The sequence below is a fragment of the Rhopalosiphum padi genome, chromosome 1 (genome assembly GCF_020882245.1).
Source record: "Rhopalosiphum padi isolate XX-2018 chromosome 1, ASM2088224v1, whole genome shotgun sequence".
Taxonomy (NCBI): Eukaryota; Metazoa; Arthropoda; class Insecta; order Hemiptera; family Aphididae; genus Rhopalosiphum; species Rhopalosiphum padi.
In genome coordinates, this window is record NC_083597.1 from 19,532,245 (window position 1) to 19,556,197 (window position 23,953).

Consider the following 23,953-nt stretch of genomic DNA (forward strand, 5'->3'; position numbering starts at 1 on the left):
TCAACGATGATGATTCATTCAAAGTGAATAAAATTTAAAGTGGGTAATATCTCTCGGTGATTTCACATATATAACAACAACACTGTTCACTTTTCGTTCACTATGGATGATTTACCTTAAATTATCATCAAAAGTGATAATAAAAACGATGTCCATATTTGGTTTGGCAGATTTTTACCCGTAGGTTATCTTAATATATAAAATCGAAAATTGAAACCTTTGATGCTAATGTTCTCGAAAACTACTCGACTGTAAGTAGAAAAAGTGAAGCATTGAAGCTAGGGCTCCACATGTCTCATACTGCTAGTGCCTATTATCTAATGAACTATACACTTTTATAAATTTAAACTTCTCAAAACACGAAATACCTTTATGAAAAATTTAAAAATCAACATGCATGTTTAATAAAATAACAATATACGTTGAATAATATTAGAGTATAGGTATCAAAAGCTGCCAGTGTATTTGTGATATGCGAACAAGGATAAATATATTATTTTCTGATTTAACAACCCGTAATGGGTTTATCTATAAACATAAAAACAGTGTTAAAAAAATGGCAACTTGTGTATGTAAAATCATTTCGAACGGGCGTAAAAAAATTAAAAATACATTTTCAAAAAAGTTTTCGGGCTTTCGCCGTTTATATTTTACTAACTATGAAATTAAATATATATAATCAACACCTAATAATATAATGCGTCTAATTAAATGATTTTAAATTACATTATTTTTCTTGGTAAAACCGAGCTTCAAGTTTGTAGCTTATGTATACAATTTACAAAAATGTAAATAATATGATATTGTAAAATAATTTAAATTAAAAGTATCCAGACATTTAGTGAAGAGCGTTAAGACTGACAGTTTCGTGCAATATCAGAACACTTGATAATGTTTCTAGATTATTGTGAAAACACTTTTAAGAGTGTAATATAATACATAATATTTCTCAAATGTTGTATACAATTCTAGTCATTTGAAATTGAAATATACATTAAACGTCAATTTTGTGAAATGGAAAACAATATTATATTGATTGTCAATTTTTATTACATAATATATATAATGCAAACATAAAAAATTCATAGTTTATTGTGTGTTATATAGGTTACATATTATAAAATACGCTTAAGCAGTTTTGTTTTGAAATATGAACATATAAACGTACTTTAAATATACAAAATTGGACAATTAGAACACACTTATACACTTTGAGCTCACAATATATAGTCAGTGTACGTATTAATATTTTCAAATATCTAAAACTAGTACATATATTATATATTATTTAAATGCAATGTATATCTGATCAAACAGACCTTAAAACTAGCTTAAATTTTAATTAGTTAAATACAAAGTATTGATTCTTATATACTTTTAGGCAATACAAACGGTACAAGAAATCTGATAATTTATAGTAATGAAAATGTATTTTCTTCTTGTACACGGTATATATATAATATGGTAAAAAGTAAAAGCTCTATTTGTAATTATAATTAAGATTCTGATAGGTTTATCGGTGTTTTCGAGGTAATGATGTATGGCAATTTAAATTATCATATAATCGTTTTGATTCTCATTATTATATTATTACTATTACACAGTGGCATTGATCGCATAATATTGTAACATTAAAAATAAATAAATATTGGCGTGTATATAAAGACTAAAGAGAGATTACTTAAACATTACGACTAATTTCAAAATTTATTTTACATAAACAAAAAAAAAATAAGTAAAAACATTCATATAAATAACACCAGACTAGTATAAGACACTTATATCAAGTTGATCTGTCGCGAACTAAAAGCCACGGTCATGACTATACTTGATGAATTAAATAAAATTTTAAAAATAAAGTAAAAAATAATAGTTACTTATTATAATAATAAAGAATGTATAAACACTAGTCTATAACTATGACGACGGATCTCCTCCATACACAAGTGGCTGCAATAAGAAAAAAATATGGAATAACAGTTCCAAAATTGTGTTCGGTACACGAAGAGAGTTTTTCGATCACAGTTCTCTTTTCGATTGATTGCTGGCAAGTTCAATTAGCCTGAAAAAAAAACAATCGGTTTATATAGGTACATTTAGTTTCACACAGTCAATCGTAATAATCGCTAAGAGGCCATCACGTATGCTATGTCCTCAATAACGACAAAAGTGGAGTCGATATATTGTTAAAACATTTTACAAAACAAATGTGAAACACATTTTAATAATTCTATTATCATAAATTTGTAAATTATATAAGAACGCATAAAAATTATCAAAAAATTAAAAAATCTATTTGATTATTTATTTTAATTTTCTTATTGTATTATGTATACTACTAAGTGTATAAACAATATTTCAAAATAATAATCTAACTATGGTCCTATTTGTTTTTTTTAATCGTTGTTTTGTCTCGTCAAAAAAGTATCAATACATAATTCAATATTTTACAATTAAAATTCACTTCGGCGAATTCTAAATCGTTAAACAATAAATAATAATTATAGTCCATATAACGGAATTCTGCGAAATTATAAAGAAATCTAAATAACTAATACGCATTTGCAGTTGTCGCCATCGTAATACTTAGACTATATAAAAATCTTAAACGCAAAAAAATAAAATAATAATCACTTCAATGGTAGCTTCATAACCGCCTTTGGACTGCATCTGCCCATGGATGGCGTGCAATCTGGACGATCCCATTTCGACGTCAGACGAACCTATGTGACCAGTATGCCGAAAATTTGTAGGTGCTCCAATCATAGATCGGTCGATGCGTACTCGACTCACGTGGCGTTTGCCCTATTGACACACGCAAAGGTCGTATTAAAACAAATAAAATTTGATACCCATAAAAATGTGTTTATTGCGTTTATATCAATAATATGTTTAACATAAGTGAACAAAATGTTTTATATTAAGTTTTTGTATTAGGTCATTAATAATAGAATAGAACATAGTATATACAATATACTGATGATGTACTCGTTCGTTCGTTTTATAAATTAACATGTCGCACGTGTCATGTTATATAATAAATTATAATATTAAACAATAATTATTAAATCGACTGAACGATATAAATTAAATATGAAAGGTAGATAACATAATATGCTATTATAATAAATATTTTTAATCTAATCATTATTTAATTAGGTATAAATATAAAATTGTATATTATATTTTAAGTTATAACATTTAAACAACTTGCATAGCATAAAATATATACAAAATAAATTATACGTAAAGAATATTCGTTAAACAAGCCGCGAAACAGGTTTATACAACACACTATATATACAAATCTATAACCAGTGGTATTAGTTTTTAAATTTTCTTAATTTTATATTCAATGATACTAAGGATATTGGAAGAATTTTTTGTAGCACATGAATTTACAAATTTTTTTTATCATGCTTTTTATTTTTTATTGGAAGAATTTTAGTCAGATTTCAATATAGTGCTGTGAAATAAAATTATTTAGTTGACAGTTGGTGCCTATGGCGTGAATATTAATTAAAAATAAAATGTATTATATATTCTAAATATAAATTCTATATTGCACATCTTAAAATAATTTGGTTGGTATATTTTTCATAACATATTTTTTCCAAAACATCTATAACTGTAAAAAGTATAACATATTATTCTCAGATATGCAGCATAGAATTTATATTTAGAATATATAATAAACTTTGTATTTTTTTTTTTTTGAACAAAATATTTTCTATAGTATAGCCCTAAGGCAGAGCCGTGCCGTTAGGATTTGGCGCACCGGGCAAAATTAAAAATATTCGCCCTCTATTTTATTTATCATAATGCATTTCAATTTTTTTGGCGCCCCTTTAAACCATGTGCCCGGGGCGCATGCCCCCTAGCCCCCCCCACGGCACGGCTCTGCCTATAGATATCGTATATTATTATGTATACCTATAGTACCTATACTATAACTACTAAGTATACTTATAAGTAATACGAATTACGAAATAACGAATACAATAATAATATTTAGTGCTAATGAATACAATTCAACAATATAAGCTTAACTAAAATTAACAGAAACTATTTTCTTCAAATAATTATTAAACACTGTACGGTAAATAATATAGAAAATAACTTTAAACACTGTTGTATTATAAACTCGCATATAAGTATAATTTCCAATAAACATTAAACTATTAGCATTTAAATAATCACCTGTTGGGTACGTTGGTTTACACAGCAAGAGAACCACTGAAACAAGACTTCGCCAGGCATGTTTCCCGATCGGTATCCTGCCGACATGGTTGTTCAGTGTTATTTGGAAGTCCTCTCGTGGACCGTAGCAGCAACAACGCCAAAAGAAAATTCCTATAAAAAAAAATATTTATGTTAAAGTTAAGGGAATTTGTAATTTGCACAATCCTCAGGTAGTCGAAAATTTGCACCAAAATGATTATTTATTTATTCGATTTTGAAATATTCGATTATTCCTCGATATCCTCGTTGACGTCAAGACTAGATGGACACGAATGACAATAATATTTTATCGGGATTTTTCGCCTATATTTTTGGGTTAATATTTTTAAATCCTAATGAAGTGGGCTCATGTTTTGTTGATGACTTTATGTCAACAATATACCATCCGATATTAAATTTCAAATGTTTACTGACTATTTGACTGACAATTATATAGACAACGAATGCATGTGAATCCGTTCACGGTAATTTAACTCAGTTTTATCATCCACACCCACAAAAATAAAATAAATTATTAGGCAAGGTGGTAAACAGTAAAAATTGTTTCAGGATTCAGTTTATTTCTTGCATAGAGTTGTTCATTACTGTGATTTGTGAATCAATTTTTAAATAATAATCTTTCCCTATAATACACGTAGCAGCAAAAAAAGCATCGATGGAATTAGAGTAAAGAATTGTGAGGTGCACTTGCAGAAAAAAAATGTGCAATAAATCGCTGATTTTGTACAAAAAAAAACATCAGATACTGTGTAACTCTAAATGTCACGATAGTTTACTCTGACAAAAAATAACAAAAACTAAAAATAAAAAAGTAGGTTATAAGTTTAAAACTAGTATCAAAGTTAAGGCATCTGGTTTTGGTTAATTCTAGTTTTAAACTTATTATTAAGATCAGCTATGATGGAGACTATATACCTATTATTTTTTACAATACATTAATAATTAATATTGTAGTTATTGGGCTATCCATCCGTTAAACTAATGAAATATAATAAATTAAACTTGTTTTGATAGATTACAGATTTTAACTGTAACAAATGTTTATTAATTTATTATATTATGTACATTAGGGAATAAAAATAAACGTTGACCACAATTTATTATTACTGTATTATGATCATAATAATTAATATTTAATACTATTAATAGGTATATATAATTAGAACAAAATACCAACTATACAGTTGTACACGGAGTATATAGGTATGTTAATGTTATCCAAAACTAAATTCACATTGCAACATAAGACAATATTTAACATGAATAATAATAATATTGACAATATTCGTTCGCATGTACATATTATACCAGCCGGTAATGACTAACTCCGAAACACCCGGCACATATAAATTAGGAGCTCGTTTAGAGATTTAATAACCTTACGGGATTTATTTATCATAAACTAAAAATGTATAATTTTTAACATTTAAATTTGCTCTTATGCAGTGTTGGGGCGTTATTTCAGGTTTTTTCAGGTTTGCAAGGTAGGTATTAAGCAGGCCATTTTGAAATTTCACCAGGCCATATAAAAATAGATATACGTACATTATCCTGCTCCTCAATTATTTCCATACATCATGGACCGAATCAATGCATCAACCATCAACGTAAATAATAAAAATCAATTTAAAAACTAAATACAATAAAAATGTACTTACAGTACAATATTTGTTTATAACCAATGTAATTTAAAGTTGTAATCGTGATTAACAGTATATACCAATATTGATAAATTTCAATATAAAAGTTAAAATATTTAAAATACAATTTAATTTTAATCATATAATCGTGCATTAATTTATCTGCAGGATGCAAGCCAATTGGAACTATTTTAAAAGTAAGGGGTGCAAACGCACACCCTGATCCCCCCCCCAAATGACGCCCCTGTAATAAGAACACCGAAAATAATATTTACAAATGTAAAATAATATGTTTTAAAGAGCCTTTGCACTGTAGCATAGTGTGGTATGAGTTGAAACGTATTCAACTTATAGATACGTAACGTTTTTTTGCTAACGAGTACCAAAAATAAACGAAACAAGAACACAGGGAATTTAATTTGAACGTTGAAAAAAAATAAAAAAAATCCTTATCTTTTCTCACAAATATTGCCTGATTATAGATATAAAACAATCAGTGAATTATGACTTGTTTAGGTATATAGTATATACTAATAAATAATAAGCAATTCTACATCGCTATAAATCTATAATTGACCAGAAATTCAAACGTCAACTTCTATTTTGTATATACCTACTTATATGAGGCATATTAAAAACACATCCAAATAAATTATCCAAGGAAACCACATAATATAATAATTTTTAAATACATAAAACAACGACGCGAACCTTCCGACGATACATAATTCCACTGCACGAACATCAAATTATTATTATTATCATTTATCATACATTCATACGCACAGGCTAGGTACTATTATAATATAATGCATATACGGTATACACCCATGTATATGTATTGGCAACTGGTTGTTGAACTTCACGACCAGGAGCACAATAGCAGGAACTATGTATGCTCAAGGAGGATAGAGCTCTTCGTCGAACGGCTGAACGCGAGCAGAAGGTGGCGGCGGCGGCGGCAGTGGCGTACATCACGCGTATATATTAGTTATATTATTATTATCATATACATACCTATACCATATATAATAATATTACGTGCTATTCGCGACGATGATGTACATATATATCATATATGTGCGGGGGCCAGCAGCTCTGTAACGGGACAAACAAGTCGTGTAATGGCGGCGGCGAACGGGTTACGCTAAGTCTAGGACGATATATACATTATTATTCGTATTATAATAATATGCTATCAATCTGTGTTACATATAGAACGTATGCTTTATTTTTATTATTATTATTTAAACGAGTTAGATAACAACAAGAACTCACCAGAGGGGCCAACGATTGAAAATTATTTCGTAGGTATAACAAAATAATATTATATTATACAAGCAACGGGCATCGAACATGTAATAAACAAACGCGCGCATAAATGTATTATGCTATAAATTATAATATATGAAAACCGACAATTGTTATTATCATCGAATCATTTGAAATAAAAACTGCGCACCAGGATAAGTGAAAGTATAATATTATACAGGGATACCTGCCATACGCGTCTAAAAAGCAGAGAAAAAAAACGTGTTTTCATTATTTTTTTTTTTTTTGGTCAGATTAATGACTATTTTGTTTTGTCATCGTCGTCGTCGCTGCCGCCGCATACATAATAACAATAAACGTACCTATATAAGAGACAATGGTATAAGACACAACGTATATCTGAGAGGAGGAACTAATCGTTCGACTAAAACTTGCCGCGTGGGCGATAAACAGGAAACGCAAGTATGTAGTAAAAGCGCTTTGCAGCAGATGAGTCATCACGCACTCACGCACTGCAGGAGTGCAGGTGCTAGTGGCTGCAGTGATTTCCTGATTTACGTACATGTAAAAAACGATGTCATAAACTTATTGAATGTTTTAAATATGCGAGATAAAACCACTTCCAAAATTTTAAATAAAAAAGAAATGCAGACAAAAATTGCAATAAAAAAATAATGAGACCTTCAGCATATCAGTGGAGCATGGGCGCCTGCAGGAAATTTACCAGGGAGGGGCATAATGAAATCAAACACCAAAATATACATTAAAAAAAGTTTATTCCTTGTAAACTACAAAATGTGTTAGAATTAGAATTATATGAAATCAAATACCAACCCAATACACTAAAGTAAAAATATTGATGAAATGTTTATAAATCAAAATAAAAGTTAAAATGTTAAACATTCTATTTGAATTCCAGGGGGCCGGGGGGGGGGGTGTGTAAATGCCCCGTCTTGCCCTCTCTCCGGGCGCCCACGCAGTACAGTTATTACCTTTTCGTAAAATTCGTTTTTATCACAACTCTCTTAATAAAATAGAAAAAAATTGAAATTAAGTATAAGACGTAAATTAAAATGGATAACATAGGTATATTATATTATACTATTTCCCATGGACATCTTATGCGAAAAGAAGAACATATACTGTGTCTAACTTGCGGAAAACTGCATGCTTACAGTCAAATACCTCCTTATTCATTGTCAAAACCATGTGTGGAAACCAGAAGTAACCTAGGAATTCCAGACAACCTCTTTGAAGCTCTGAGCCTAATTGCCCGATTGAAAATAACAGAATTCAATTATTTTATTTCTCAAACTAATTTAATTGTATAACTTAATCTAAGAAATCCAATATATTTGTTCATATTTAGCTAATTGTTTATTATTTTTGTAAGCTAATAACCTAAGTTGTTAATTCTGTACCAAGAATAAAAAATTAATAAATATACTGATATATATTATTATAGAACATCAAAAAATTATTGTTTTCAAAGAAGATAAGAAAAACGTGTGTATAATGAAAATCTACACTCTACAGTATACCACATTAGAAGTATTTTGTTTAGTACCAACAATTATTAAGAAAAATGTCCTTAAACTTTTCTGTGGGAAAATATTAAGTTATATCTAATTCTTCAAAAGTCTATATTATAATTAACTAGGAAATAATATATACCTATATATTTATAAAATTATCATATTTTATAATTGATAGTAATTAATTTTTTAATACGCCTGTTCATTATCTACACATATTCTCTTGACATAATAAAAAAAATCCCGTGGTATTATGGTCAAATAATTTAAAATAATAACGTTATTATGTACTTTTATATAATATAGATTACCTATATTATTTTATATTATATTCATTGTTCAGCTCCTTGGAATAACAATTAATTTCGTGAAATAAACTATACCTGTACTCAGTGGCGGACGCAGGGAAGGGTTTTGGGGGTTCAAACCCCCTCCTCCCAAAATGAATGGATGATTAATTTCAAATAATAAATAATTATTTCAAAATAACGATAATTATTCTTATTTTTTCAACCCCCCCTCCACCCGAAATTTTTTCCTGCATCCGCCCCTGTCTGTACATATTATCGATGTGATAGAAACATGTAATATAATTATATTATACCTCGGTAATATTTGTCACAAGCAAAGACAACAATTATTGTTAGGTATATATTAAAAATAAAAATAGAATGATAAAATAGTTTAAAGAAAAAATTAAAGAATATTTTAGATACAGTAAATATAAACATTGATAATTAAATTTGACGTTAATGATCTCAGACTAAGTGTAAAATATTATCTATTAGTATTCTACCTTTTTAACTTCCTTAAATACCAAAGGTACAAAATGATAAAAAAATTATAATAAACTGATAAAACTAATGGCAATAATAAAAATAATTATTCTATAATGTTTTTAATTAGTGAAGTCACCTACTCATTGTACGAAGATTTATGTTAAAGACATTAATATTATATGATGGGTATCACTTACAATTTAATGATCCTGTGTAATTTGAAACATTAACCAACGATAACAATCGAAACGAAAACTCAATTTACAGACACGAGCAAACTAATAATTAGAAGCTGTATAAGCGCATCCATAAACAAAACGATTCAATACATATAACACAATTAAGATTTTAAATAAAATAAAATGTAAATGATACTACTTTAGAGTTTAGACTAAACTTTAGAGCGTCATAATAAATATTAAAGAACAAAATTGGAAAAATAACAGCATGGTTATAAAATAATACATAATCACCTGTATCCAATCTTAAATGTACATTTTTTAAAGGAATTGAATTTCCATGGGAATACTTATTATGCATTCCATTCTATCAACCCGTCAATGTATAATGCATACTATTACAATGACATATTCATTGAAATCATAAACATAATTAACTCTTTTAAAAGTGAAGATAATAAATCCGTTTATTATTTATACAATATAAGATCAGTAATACAATTCTAATATAAAAATAGGTGCATTTGAATTTTTTAAATAAAATGTATCTATATTATATATATATTTATATATAATTAATAGTATACTACAGTACACGAAATGTAAATTAAAATTATTAATAAACAATAATAATATCAATAATATTATCTATATAATGAATTAATATAAACAACATTATTCAATTATTTATAATAAGTAATAACGATAAATAAAACCTATAAAATTGGTTTTATTATTATCATCTTTTGTTTTATCACTGAATTCATGTACTTGTGTAGGATGTGGTTCGATACCACATGGCCCAGGGAAATACAATTACAAATCGTGAACTATTTTTTTTTCTAATACTATACATTTCGATAAGTACATCTATCTCATTTGGGTCGAAGTGCAAACCATTTATGACCTGTGACTTAACAGTACACAATCACGAAGTGCTCATAAAAACATAAGTGTATGTCATAGAGCATTGATATACAAACAAAAATTGAATCTCAAAAAACTAACAGACTAAACTAATTAATAACATTTACACATATATAGGTAACTCATAGATCGTAATATCATCGAATAGAACGTCAAAATACAAAAACAAAAATTATTGGAGGAAAATAAAAAAGAAAAAAGAAAGTAAGTATAAGTATAATAATAAATCGTAAAAAACGGAACAGGATATGGTACAATAACACGATAATTTCTGTGTCTGTACCCTTGACATAAGTATGACCCGGCAAAATGAACCGGTTTTTTACTCACGACTATTACCACTCTATCTAGATACATTTTTCTCAATCAGTCTCTCTCTTCTTTTATAACAATATGTCTATTGTCTTTTTCATGTTACCTTGTTTACAACGCGACCCATAAAACAATATAAAAGCATCATTTACGTTTTACTTTCTCTTACCACGTTATTGCCAAAATCTAAGGGTCGTAAAAATTTATATTTATTCGAGTTCTAATATAATAAAATAAATATCAATACCGGATTTATTTTTTATCCTTTATTCAACTACTTATAATAGCGGGAATGGTTATTTATAACGCGATACAAATTGCAAATGGTATCACATAACCCAAGTGAAAACATTAATTATAGTGATTCGTTTACACAAAAATGTTTTTGACCAAACCTATATTTTATTCATTTAACTATATATTATATAATTTTAAAATAGATTACGCATTTACACTACTAAGATATCAACGGATATTTCTAATTTACAAAAAAAAAAAAAGTATAATAGAAATGTTGATGAGTTTTCAATTTTTCAAATATTAATCACTGATCGTAATTTTTACTTTGTATTTTTGAGAATATATACATTTTTTTTTATTAATCTTTTTTGTGTCTAGCGACGAAATAAGAGGTGTTAAATGTACATGTGAAGAGAAAAAAATCATAAATAAGCTGGGAAAAAGAAGTTCATGTATATTCCAACATATTCCAATATTTGTTTAGAAATTTGGCATACTATTTATGCTTGTACACGCACGCACGCACACACACACACACACCTTCACAAACACATTACTAGGTAACAATAGCGAATTGAATTTACTACGGATAATATGATGTAAAATCTGGTTACGTGATGATATTTTTGGTTCACGCAGCAGTTGATATAATAAAATATAATAATATGCCACGTGATACACAACGTTGTAAACGTAAACGTAAACATAAACGTATACGTATATATTATTATATTATTTAATGATAATCAATTATTATTCGATATATATTCAATGATTTACCATGCATTAAAATTTAAAACTAATGTACACTTGAAGTTTTTAGAAAATTCAACCACCTTCTAATAGTAGACTACTATATTCTAAAGGTCCACTACGTTTTATCTGCGAAGAAAGCCAAAATTCCAATAAGTCCTACACATGTGTATGCAATAAAATATTTTTATTGAACACGTGGTATTACGGGTGTAACGCGTATATGCTGTGCACTACCCGACCGTCGACGAAGCAGATGAAGACAATCACATCACAATCAGTTTTCAGTAAAAATAATTACAAGAAAATATTGAAATTATTGTACATACCAACATCAAATAGTCTGATGACAAAAATATTCAATGATTGTTTCATCAAACTGTAGATGATTTTAATTAATTTTTTATTAAAGAAACTATATTAATAATTAGTAGCTGTAGAAACCGATAGGTAAAATATTAAATTCATTATTTTACAAAGAGTAAAAATAAAACACTTGATGATCAATTTAACATTTGGAATAATAATTTCAATATATTAAAAATGCCCTCGCACTAGAGTACCTAATAAATTATGTTTTATTCTATGTGTGTTCAGTGGCGTATATAGGGGGAGGGGTTCAACCCCCTCCTGAAATGTATGGTTAGTGCGGGTATTGATTTTGATTGTATAATTAATTGGAATTTAAGAATGGAATTATTTTTAACCCCCCCCCCTGAAATTAATTTCTATATATTCCACTGTGTGTGATGAATGCCATTAAAACTAAACTGCAATTTTATCTAATAAGGTATATTTTATGGCTTTAAATAATCAAATTATTTACCTTAAACCGATAGGTCATAGATCGATATCAACACAATAAGAGCATTTTGATTAATTTTATGAAAAATATTTAAATAAAATACTGCTGCAGGACCATGAAAAATAAAATATAATGCTTTTAATAACATTTTAAGTTAACATAAAATTAATATAAGTAATAATTAGTGATAAATGGATTATGCTATTTATACATCATATAGGTATCTAGTGAGTAGTAACTCATTTATTTGACACTTTAGTGTTATGTATTGTGTATAGCTTGGTACTTTGGTAGTGTTAGCCGCTATAGTTATAAAAGATTAGAGTATAAAAAATTTCAAACCAAGTTATGGAAATAAGCTAATAAATTCACATAAGTAAATTTAATATAAGGAACTTTCAAAGTACGTGTCGTAAGAATGTGTATGGCGTATGCGATGGTATAGGTATGGTAAAATTTCTCATAAAAACGTAAAAACTCAATTTTTTTAACAAAATATTAATTATATTAATGCAGAAGTGGCGTAGTGTCGACACATTATTACTAAATTTAAATGTAAAAGTATAACATTTCATTGTAATGTACCTAAGTCTTCTGTATTTCTGAATCATATTGTATCATTTAAACATTTATTTCATATGTGTTTTGTCAATATAAAAATTTCATATATTTTTATAATATTAAAGAAAACAAGCAATAATGGCAAATATACGTAATAATAACCGATTGTTAAAAAAAAAACTAATTATTTTATTAAAATATTAAAATATTACAATCTTAACTTGTACTTTTTTTCAATCATAAATCACAATTAATGTAAAATTCAATACGAAAAATATAATTAATTCGTTAGGACGTTTAATTCTATGGATCTAGAGATCATTCCGCTTTTTTTTAAAGCTTTGTACCTGTACACTAATTCTTAGATTTTTAAGCCTTAGGCACAAATCTAAATTGACTGAAATTAATTACACTCTTATAAGAGTATGTATATATAATATTTTAAATCTAAATTAACGAATCGTCCCCGATTAGAATCTTATGTAATGATTTATCATTGAATTTAACACATCAGTTACAGTAGCAAACTCAATAATGATATACACTTGAAAAGATACTTCAAGGCTTTTTTTCAATTAAAAATTAAATTTAAATTTTTAGTAATAAATGATAAAAATTTACATTTGAAAAACTAAGATCATTGATGTCAAGTAAATTGTATAAAAAATTTTTAAATATTTTCAGATTTCATATAATATTACTTATAAATTCAGGAATATTTAATTACTAATTATATTACACATTGAGTTTTATACATTAACTTTTAAATATAATAGTAGTCAATAGACCTTTAACGAGATATTAAAATAATAAAAACCATTAAAATATTATTATAACAATTATATGATAACACGTATGTCATATTATTGTATAATCCCTAAAATGAAAAAATGAATTTAAATGCATTATTATAGCATAAAAGATACTTAAACAATAATTCGAAGATAATTAAAATGTATTTATGATAATCATAAATGATTGTCATCATTGATATTAAATTATACAAAAAAATAACTAACATAATATAACCTATTAATTATTATTTATTATTGATAGATACACGAGCAATATTTGGGCAATATACAAAATGAATAAATAAATTCTTGAACATTACTTGTCACAAATTAGAATATTACCACAAAATCTTGAAATAATTACTTACCTATATCGGTTTATACATTGTATTAATTATTTGATAAAATTAAATATAACTAAAATATAAATATATATGTATATATAAATAACCATATAAATTTTATATTATATAATATATAGGTAGAAGTTCTACCGTAGAACTAATAATTTGTATTTTCGTTAAAAGATTAAATTGTTAATAAACTATAGCCATAAAGTATATAGTCTAGACGTTTTTCAATATTGCTAAGTACTTATTTTTTGGAAAGTATCAAATTGAAGTATCAAATTTTATACACGTGGTCTGGCGTAGATACGTATTTTAACTATCAACAAAATGTTATAGGAACTAAAAATAAAACATGAAAACGTGTCAGCTAGGTACATAAAAACTTATTTGGGTTTTATATGTATATTTCAAAATGTTAATACTTGATAAACCATTATAACGATATATGTAGTAATGACGTATTGTGGTGCCAAACATATAATCTACAACAAAACAGCTTTATATTCCTAGAAGAGAGTATAATTTTAAAGCTCTGTTATTTAACGTACATTTACATTTATTATTATTCACCACTACCAAATGATCATTGATCAAGAAATATTTCAGACTTTAAATGCTTAGGAAACATTCAAACATAATATATACCTTAATATATAAGAAACCAATATACTAAATAGAATAATAATAAACAAGTATACATTATTCTTTACAGTTTACGGTCTAGATCGAATTTCATTAATGACTTAAAAACGGGCTTAAAATGTAATTAACTATATTATATAATATACATAGAATATTAGATACTGAATTATCATGATGATGGGTCAAAATTGCAATGTATATGCAAACATTTTATTTACTAATAATTATTATTACATATTTATAATTAAATGCATACGAAATACCAACTACGAACTATTAATGTAATTTTGACAAAATTAAGTAACTGGGTTAACTACTATTTTAATAGAAATTAACAAATATTAAATATTAAGAAGTAGGTAAATATCTATGTTTAAATGTTTTATTAAAAACTAATTGAATACATATGCAAATGTAAACAAATAATTATATAAATTAAATTTATAAAAACAAAATAATTGACAGTTTAATTTAAATTAATAATACAAAATAATTTAAAAGTATAGAATTAAGCATAAATAAAAATAAATTATTGTGTATACTATTAGTAAAATGTAGTAATGAAAAGCATACAGCATATTATATAAATATATCGTATTCCATATCCATATTACATAACTGATATTTAATAGCTTTATCAAAATAGATACTATATTATGTACGAATACAAAACGTTTTTGATTAAAAAAAAAACATAATAACACATCAAATTATGATTTTATACTTGTATTTTAGTCTAGATATCTGTGCATGGGCGGAATTACGTCAGGCTAATTGACTCCGTATTAATGTATACATTTGCTAAGAACATTATTTTAAATGTAATAAAATAAATTACTTATGTTGTACATTTGTATTGTGATGAAAAAACATTGGTGTTCCCTATCGCCCGTTACCCTTTCCTTTGGATATGATAGGTGCAAAATGACTCTCATAGTCTTATGAGTGGCCCAGTCTAATGAAAATACCTAGTTCTGCCTATGTATCTGGTGTATACAATGTACGGATATTTAATAGTGAATAAAACATTGATAAATCACATTTGACGATTGAAAATATAATAAAATAAAAGACTAATAGAATTAAGTGAGTAACAAATGATTCAAAATAATGAATTATAAGATGGATAGTAAGTGCTTATAAATGAACTTCAATATAAATAGTATTATTACTTAATTATTCAACACGTGCGACTCCATTTATTGTTACATAGTTATTTTACATAAACAACAACGCTACAAACAACGCACCTAGGTTTCGTTAGAACAAACTATAAAAAAAATAGTATAATATTAGTTAGTTATATTTAAAAGACAGGATTCAGAGCCCAGGTATTTGATATTTATCTCGCTTTGCTCATATCATTATAAACTGTCAATTAATTTAGTTGATTTTTTTTTTAAGAAGAAGCATTATCCAAGATAAAATAGATCACACCATATTACTATTTAAGCACATGGTCCATAGACGTATATACGATTAAACAGGGGAAAGGATATTTAAATTTCTGAAGAGAATTAATCCCCAGAAGTTATTCCCTAATGTCATGGACCACCATCAATGCGCTCTGCTATATGTATTATTTATTACATATTTACACAAATAAATTTATTATAAAACCAATTAGTTTATAGGGAATGGATGGTTTAGGGCGTTTAGGCGTTAGATATATATCGATTATAATAAAACATTTAATAAAAATGAAAATTGCTTATGAAAATAATAATTATTAGTGTTAATACTAAAATGTCAAACGATACACGTATTATACCTTAAACTACAAATTCAGTTAAAAGTAATCTCATAAATGTTATCAAACTCTATAAATTATAACTGTCAATAAAATCCAATGATAACTATCTATATCCGTGGTGACTGAAACAAATGTGACCAACACTATCAGCAATAAACATTAGTATAATAGTATATTATATTAACTATAATACTAAAATACGAAAAAACAACTGAAATTTATTCTGGAATACAATATTATTAAAGATATCCCAATCATAAGACAAAAATTAAATTATATTACTCCGTATTATTGAATAAATAGTATAATACATGATAAAAAAAATATATATTATCCTTTTTATAATAAATAATTTACGAGACTTGGGTAAACATATTAATAATGTTCTTTAACCAAGAAAAATCAACATTTATATACCATTAGTTCGAAAAATAAATTTTTATTACATAGCTACGACCTACCTATATTAATTGTCATAATATTTCTGATATCAGGAACACATATTTTTATCAAGGTTGCTATTTTTACGCAGTATAGGAAGACGAATGAATGTATGATTAAAAGTAATGAAAACGTAAAAACAAAATCGGTCATGCCACAAAAACTACTTGTTTTAGCTCCATGACCTAGGCGGTCAAGGCCATATCATTTGAACGGGTCAAACACATAGTTAAGGCAAACCAATCATTGTACATTATGTCTCAATAAAAACGATTGTTAATAACGTTAACCAGTTCTAATGGATATAATACTAAGAATACCACGAACATATAGTACATGGTGACATAAAGTATAGTCATCGGGACTTGTTTTATGCTATCTATAAGAACAAAACTGGGTCGAATCTTGGCGGAAAATGAGAATAGTTACTGTGAAATTTATTTGTATTCAATCGATGTTTATCTCTCTCCTCCTTCAAATCTTTGATGTTAAAAAGCTCAAAACTTAAAAGATTAAATATAATAAACAAAGTAATTTATTATTTACTCTTTAAGATTATTAAATTCCTTACAATAACTAAAAGACATTTAATTATCAGTTACTAGAACTAATAAGTTGTTTTGTGAATGAAATAAATGCTGGGTTGCATTAAAAAAGATTAATTCAATAGGTTAATGGTCTTGTGCTCTAATCATGTTAAAGCCAGAATAGGAGCATAAAACATAGAAATAAATATCTCAACTCCTACAAAAAAAAAAATTAATAGGTACATTGTTCAGTGTTCACAAACACTGACTCTCTTAAAATATATTTAAATAATGTAGCACTTACATATTCATATATTTTATTAAATTTAACAAATCCCAATGTTTTACAGTCTTAATATTATCTCAAGTACCTACTTTACATTCCATTAAGAGGAAGTTATACCGGCATTATTGGTATTTTAATTTTTAAGCGAGTTACGAGCATTTTAAAGTTTTAATATTTTACATAACCAACCATAACTCACTTAAAAATTAAAGCCTATGAGATTCGCTAGATAATATTCTTACCTTTAAATTTGATAATAGGTAAAAATTACTCTAATATTAAAGCTAACATCACAAAATGTGTTCTGCTGAACAAAAATTTACTATGATCTACTTTAGTAAGACAGAGACAACACATGCGGGTATAACGTCCTCTTAATTCAATATTTAAATATTAAAAGTTCTAGGTAACACATACATGTTGATATTTATTAGTAATTCTCTTTCTTTTTCTTGTGTCAGGTATTATAATTAATAAGTAATTACTTGAATAATGTAGCTATATTATATAAATTAAATAGTTAAAAAATATGCTTTAAAAATTATTAAAATTAAATTGTAGACCAAATAGTAAACAGATAATAGCAGCTACAATGATTGAACAAATCAAGTAATTCTAAAATTTAAATCATTAAATTAATACATATAATTTAATACTTGTCCAAGTGAATAACCACAATAATTATTGTAAAACAATGAGGTATCTAATGTCTCCCTATATTATCTATAAAAATGTATAAATGCACACCTATTTTGTAAAAGTTTTAGGTAATTTTATTCATACCAATATTACAATTTTAACAAATTTTAATTTATTAAGGTATATAATATTACTTAAAATAATTTCTGAAAAATGTTTTGCTTTACTAATTTAAATGAATAAACAATAATGTAAAAATATAAATAACTCATTTTTTAAAGTTTTATTCAGTTTTACTACGATTAATTAGATTAATAAATTAGGTTGATATTTAGTATAATTTATTATGGAACTATAATTTGAAAATGTTTATGATTACAATAATGATTTTAAAAAGTTTACCAAATCTATTTAATTTAAATACAAGGTTAAGTTAAAGGGGCATTTACCCAGAGGCATATCAGCTTGAGGACGTTATTAACCATTAATAATAAACTTTGCTAACAAAAATTGACAATTTTACAATATCAGTGGCTCAAGCTAGGGCTAGAACCATATCAATTACAATCAGAGGTGCCTATTAAATATAAAAGTAACAATGGCATTTATTATTTTTAAATAGTATACAGTATTCTTTTTGTCACGTGATTCAGGGGATTAATCCATTATATGAAGGAGCAGGATACAGCAATTTTTTTTTCCTAGGCACCAAATAGTATAATATATGGCTCAAATCATTAAAAATATAACTATAAGTAGGATTTTAAAAAATAATTTAAACAAAATAACCTCTTGTCATGTCTAGACATTGGCGTAAATAGATGGAGGTATCCCTCAATTATTCTAGAAGCCTCCTCAAAAAAATTGAATTTTGTGGTTCTTCATTTTTAATTTATTCATTACAAGGAGTACAAGATACTTGTTTATTAAATTATTATTATTTAAACATTTAATTAATTTAATAAAATTTGTTTTAAATTTGTTAAAGATTTTTTTGGAATTTGTACTAAATAACTAAAATCTAAAATGTTCATTAAAAAAAAAAAAATTTGGATAAAAATTTGAGCTGACAAAATTAAACTTAATTTATCATTATATGAAGATACACTATATATCTTAAATGTTGCACAATGTGACGATAAAAATCATGGTTATATACTTGTATGAATCAAGATAGTTTCAGCAATTTAAGTTTTTTGAATGTAGAAAGTGACATTAAAAATATAAAATAATTTGAAAAAATATAGAGATGTATTCAATTGTATTAAACATCTTACTTTATTATAATAAATGTAAAATGTTAAATTATGTTGATAAAATTTTACAAGAAATTGTTGTTTTTTTTTTTAATAAATTAAAAAAGTATTTGTTACAAAGTATGTCACAATATTAATTATACAATATACATAAATCAATATCAGTATATCATAATATAATATGGTATAATTTTAAAAAAATTGGTTGGGGACTTGATCCCCCATCTGACCATTTTTCATATTTGCGCTATTGTGCCCAGATATTATTTTTATAAAAAGTCAAAAATATTATAAAATATATTAACAGTTTACCTAATATTAAGGTAAATAAAAAAATGTAATTAAAAAAATATTTAACACTTACTATAAAAGTACCTACATTATAAACCAGACAATACGTAGTACGTACAGGTACCTACAGCTAATTTAAGGTTGACTCTTTTATTAGGAAAAGTGTTATACGTGGTTAAAAAGCTAAACTTTAAAAATTAAATTTTCTCACTCTTAAATATAAAGATATATATTTTTTTCATTTTAAAACTAAATAAAACTGTGAGTATAAAAATAATTATTAGTATTACAAATAGGTAGTACAGATACTTTCTATTTTCTACCTATAGATACTTTTAATCACCTAGTAAGTAGAAGTACCTAGTACCTACCTATTAAATTAAGTAATTTGTATCAAACATCTAAGTTGGTAATACATAGTAATATTAAAAATTAAATATAAATTTAAAAAAAAATAATATAAAAATTATTAATTATAATTTAATGTTATGTCAGGTAAAATATAGAAAATAATTAAAATATTGTCTAGTAGACAATATTAATTGATTGAGTAAATTACCTAACTGTCTAATAGTGTCTAAAAGTATAAATGAAAAAAAGATGAACCCTCATACAATAATAATACAAGATAATACAACTATACAACTACTAATTATAATTAAATAGAAAAACATAATAAACTAAAAACTCAACTAAAAATATGTATCAAACATTTAACATTAAAACATTATAATTAAACTTTGAAACTTTAAATGGGATAATTTTTGAGTAGTTCAAATACAAAATTCTCGACAAAATCATATATTTCTCGGAAATATTTGTATAATTGAGTTTTTTTTATGATATAGAGTATGAACATGGAGTAAGTTAAAAATAAACCAAACAAGGTCATACACATCTTTTTAATAACTAAAAATCAACATTAACGCATTTAAATATACATTTATTTATGTTTGAGAAATATCAGATGAGGAATATTGTATTATAATTGTTTAATGAATATTTAATAAAATACAAAATAGTGTAAGCAGACTAGCTACTGAAAGTATTTACAACAACATGTTAGACACAAAGCATGATTAACAGAGCTGATAGTCATGATATCGAGACAAAAATTTACCTAATCTTTATAACATTGGTATATAAGTATGATTAGAATGTAAAGACAAGCATTACTCTACAAGAATTTAGATGGACTAGACTATTACAGACATATTACTTACTTGGTTGACTACATGTCTACATTACATTGCAATTCCATTATTTAATAATAAAAACATAAATGATATAGATATACAGTGTGATTCTTTTAACAATCAACACTCATAATTTCTTTAAGTACCAAGATATTATATTCACTTTTTTTTAAACACTACTTATTATTAGGGCTCGGATTTTAAAGCATAATAAATAACAAAAAAAGCATAAAATTGTTTAAAAAAAGCAAAAATGAAGCGTATTTATTTTTAAAAAAAATTAACGCGAATTAGGTTATAATTTTATAAAACTGAATAAAAACTAAAATCTACAAACTATATGCAATAGTCGATAAGCTATCAACCCATAAGCTATCTGTAGATTGATAATCTATACATTTCAATCATTACATTTAATGACGTTTCGCACTAATGGTACGGTCACCGCCATTATTGCGGGTTTTCACATTTCTTATTAAGTAAATAAACACTTTTATATAATAATTTATTACGGGTTTTGACATTTCTTATAAATTATATGAACATTTTTTTAATTACTATAGCGTAACAAACAAATAAAAATTACACAGCTAGAATAACTGAAGAAAGCAATAAAAAAGCAAAAAAAGCATTTATATTAAAAAAAGCAAAAAAAAGCAAAAATAAATTTGTTTATTTCGAATCAGATTAACGTGAAACGAATTATGTATAAAAATTAGATTTTTATCTTAAATATATAAAAAGAAGCATTTGCTTTAAAATCCGAGCCCTACTTATTATGATTGTTGATGAAAACACAGTCAATTTTTGATTTTTAAATGGTAACCTATATTATTAATTTCAAAACATTTTTTAAAAGGTCATAATAACATATCATTATTGATAAACAATGTCAAACAAATAGGTTTTAAAAAGTAATACTTTAATAAGTACCTATTGATATTAATGCATAACAAAATATAAATATAAAATTAATAACATGATAGTGCTTCTTAGATTTTTTAAAATAAATTCATAATAAAGTTACCATCTTTTTTAAAAATGGAGCATTTAATGATATCAAAATAATCCTCCTATATACCTACCTATTATAATATTATTAATTATTATTTATTATATTATACTTTAAAAACATCAGATGACCACTTGAATTGAAGAAATTAACAAAAACCACTTGCGAACAACTAGACATACCCACGTCATAATGTCCCATAGGCACAGACGATAGGATGTTAGATAATATTTATAATTGTAAATTATTTTTTTTTATATGTACATACCGAAACAAGCTTTTTCTTTGCTCAGTGCTGGACCTCACAAAGATTTGTCTTGGCTGGCTTGAGGTCGTTTCATATCATCGGAGACACAAAACCGCGTTTTACAGTTTGTCCGTGCGTTGAGGAGGTACACAACTTATAAGCTAGGTTAAAATGAAAACCGAGGAAAACCGGTGACGGAAAGTAAAACGACAACAAAACTCAAACCAACACCAAAAACTACAACAGACTACGCGAGACTGCGGGCACAGTGCTGACTGCGGACTGCGGGGTGATGGCGGTCGACGACCGTGCTGTTGTGTATATCAGAGACGCCTCAGTCACGATGATCCCCAGTGGTGGCGGTGACGCGACAGCGCCATCTCGTTGCCTGTGATCAAAGTACGAATTTGTACAGTATGTCAGTATCTATGCGTTTTACCGGCGCGGCACCGGAGTCAATGGATTTTTTTAGTTTTTGGCAATGTTATTTACTATTTAGTACTTTTGACAATTTATTACATATGTTCTTACATCAGTAGTTATAACTACGTTATTTTAATATATATATAGTTTATTATGCCAACTGTATAAACCGGTAGCTTGGTTTGTAAATGCTTTTCTATAAAACTACTGCTAATGCTAAAAATGATCGATAGAATATAACTTACTGCTTGGTTAACATTGTTGACGATATAACAAGTTACATCAACCGGCCTGTCGGGTTGCTTTTTAAATTATGCAACAGAATTTACTCATCATCTCTGATCCTCCTCTCTATTATTAAAATGACATCACTGGGGTAGAACTGCAGAAGTGTAAAATACTTTAATATAAGTAGGTAACCAACAACCATCATCATAGGTGAAACTACGGATCAGGCCAGTCCTAATGCCGACAGATTATCCGGCCTCGGAAATGATACATATGGGTACCTACATACTTAATTACATATTATGTAAAAAATTGTACTTTAAAAAGCACACAAATATCTACTTTTATCACTGCTTTCAATAATAATACATAATATGGTATAGGTGTATTATTTAATATTAGCTTCTTCTAGCTGGTGTAATTTATTATTAAGAAATTATAAGAAATAAGAATAGATTTTTAAAATATTTTGGCTTAGCTTTGTACAAATTTTTAGTTTCACCTACGATAATTACATTATAATTTACATTATTTACAAACAAATGTAATACTATAATAAAATAATTAAAAATATCGTGCGATAAATAAAGTAAAAATAATTATACTTTGTGGCATAAGATAAG

General features: G+C 26.3%; 1 protein-coding gene across 1 annotated transcript; it reads right to left on the minus strand.

The window, feature by feature from the left end:
- Nucleotides 1–1,074: 1,074 nt before the first annotated feature.
- Nucleotides 1,075–22,978, minus strand: LOC132917309 (CDC42 small effector protein homolog). The gene is made up of 4 exons (XM_060978002.1): nt 22,701–22,978; nt 4,201–4,353; nt 2,635–2,805; nt 1,075–2,062 (listed from the first exon to the last, which is right to left on the minus strand). Exons 2-4 carry the CDS (start codon nt 4,285–4,287, stop codon nt 2,054–2,056), a joined length of 267 nt encoding a protein of 88 aa, XP_060833985.1. The 5' UTR covers nt 4,288–4,353; nt 22,701–22,978; the 3' UTR covers nt 1,075–2,053.
- Nucleotides 22,979–23,953: the final 975 nt, after the last annotated feature.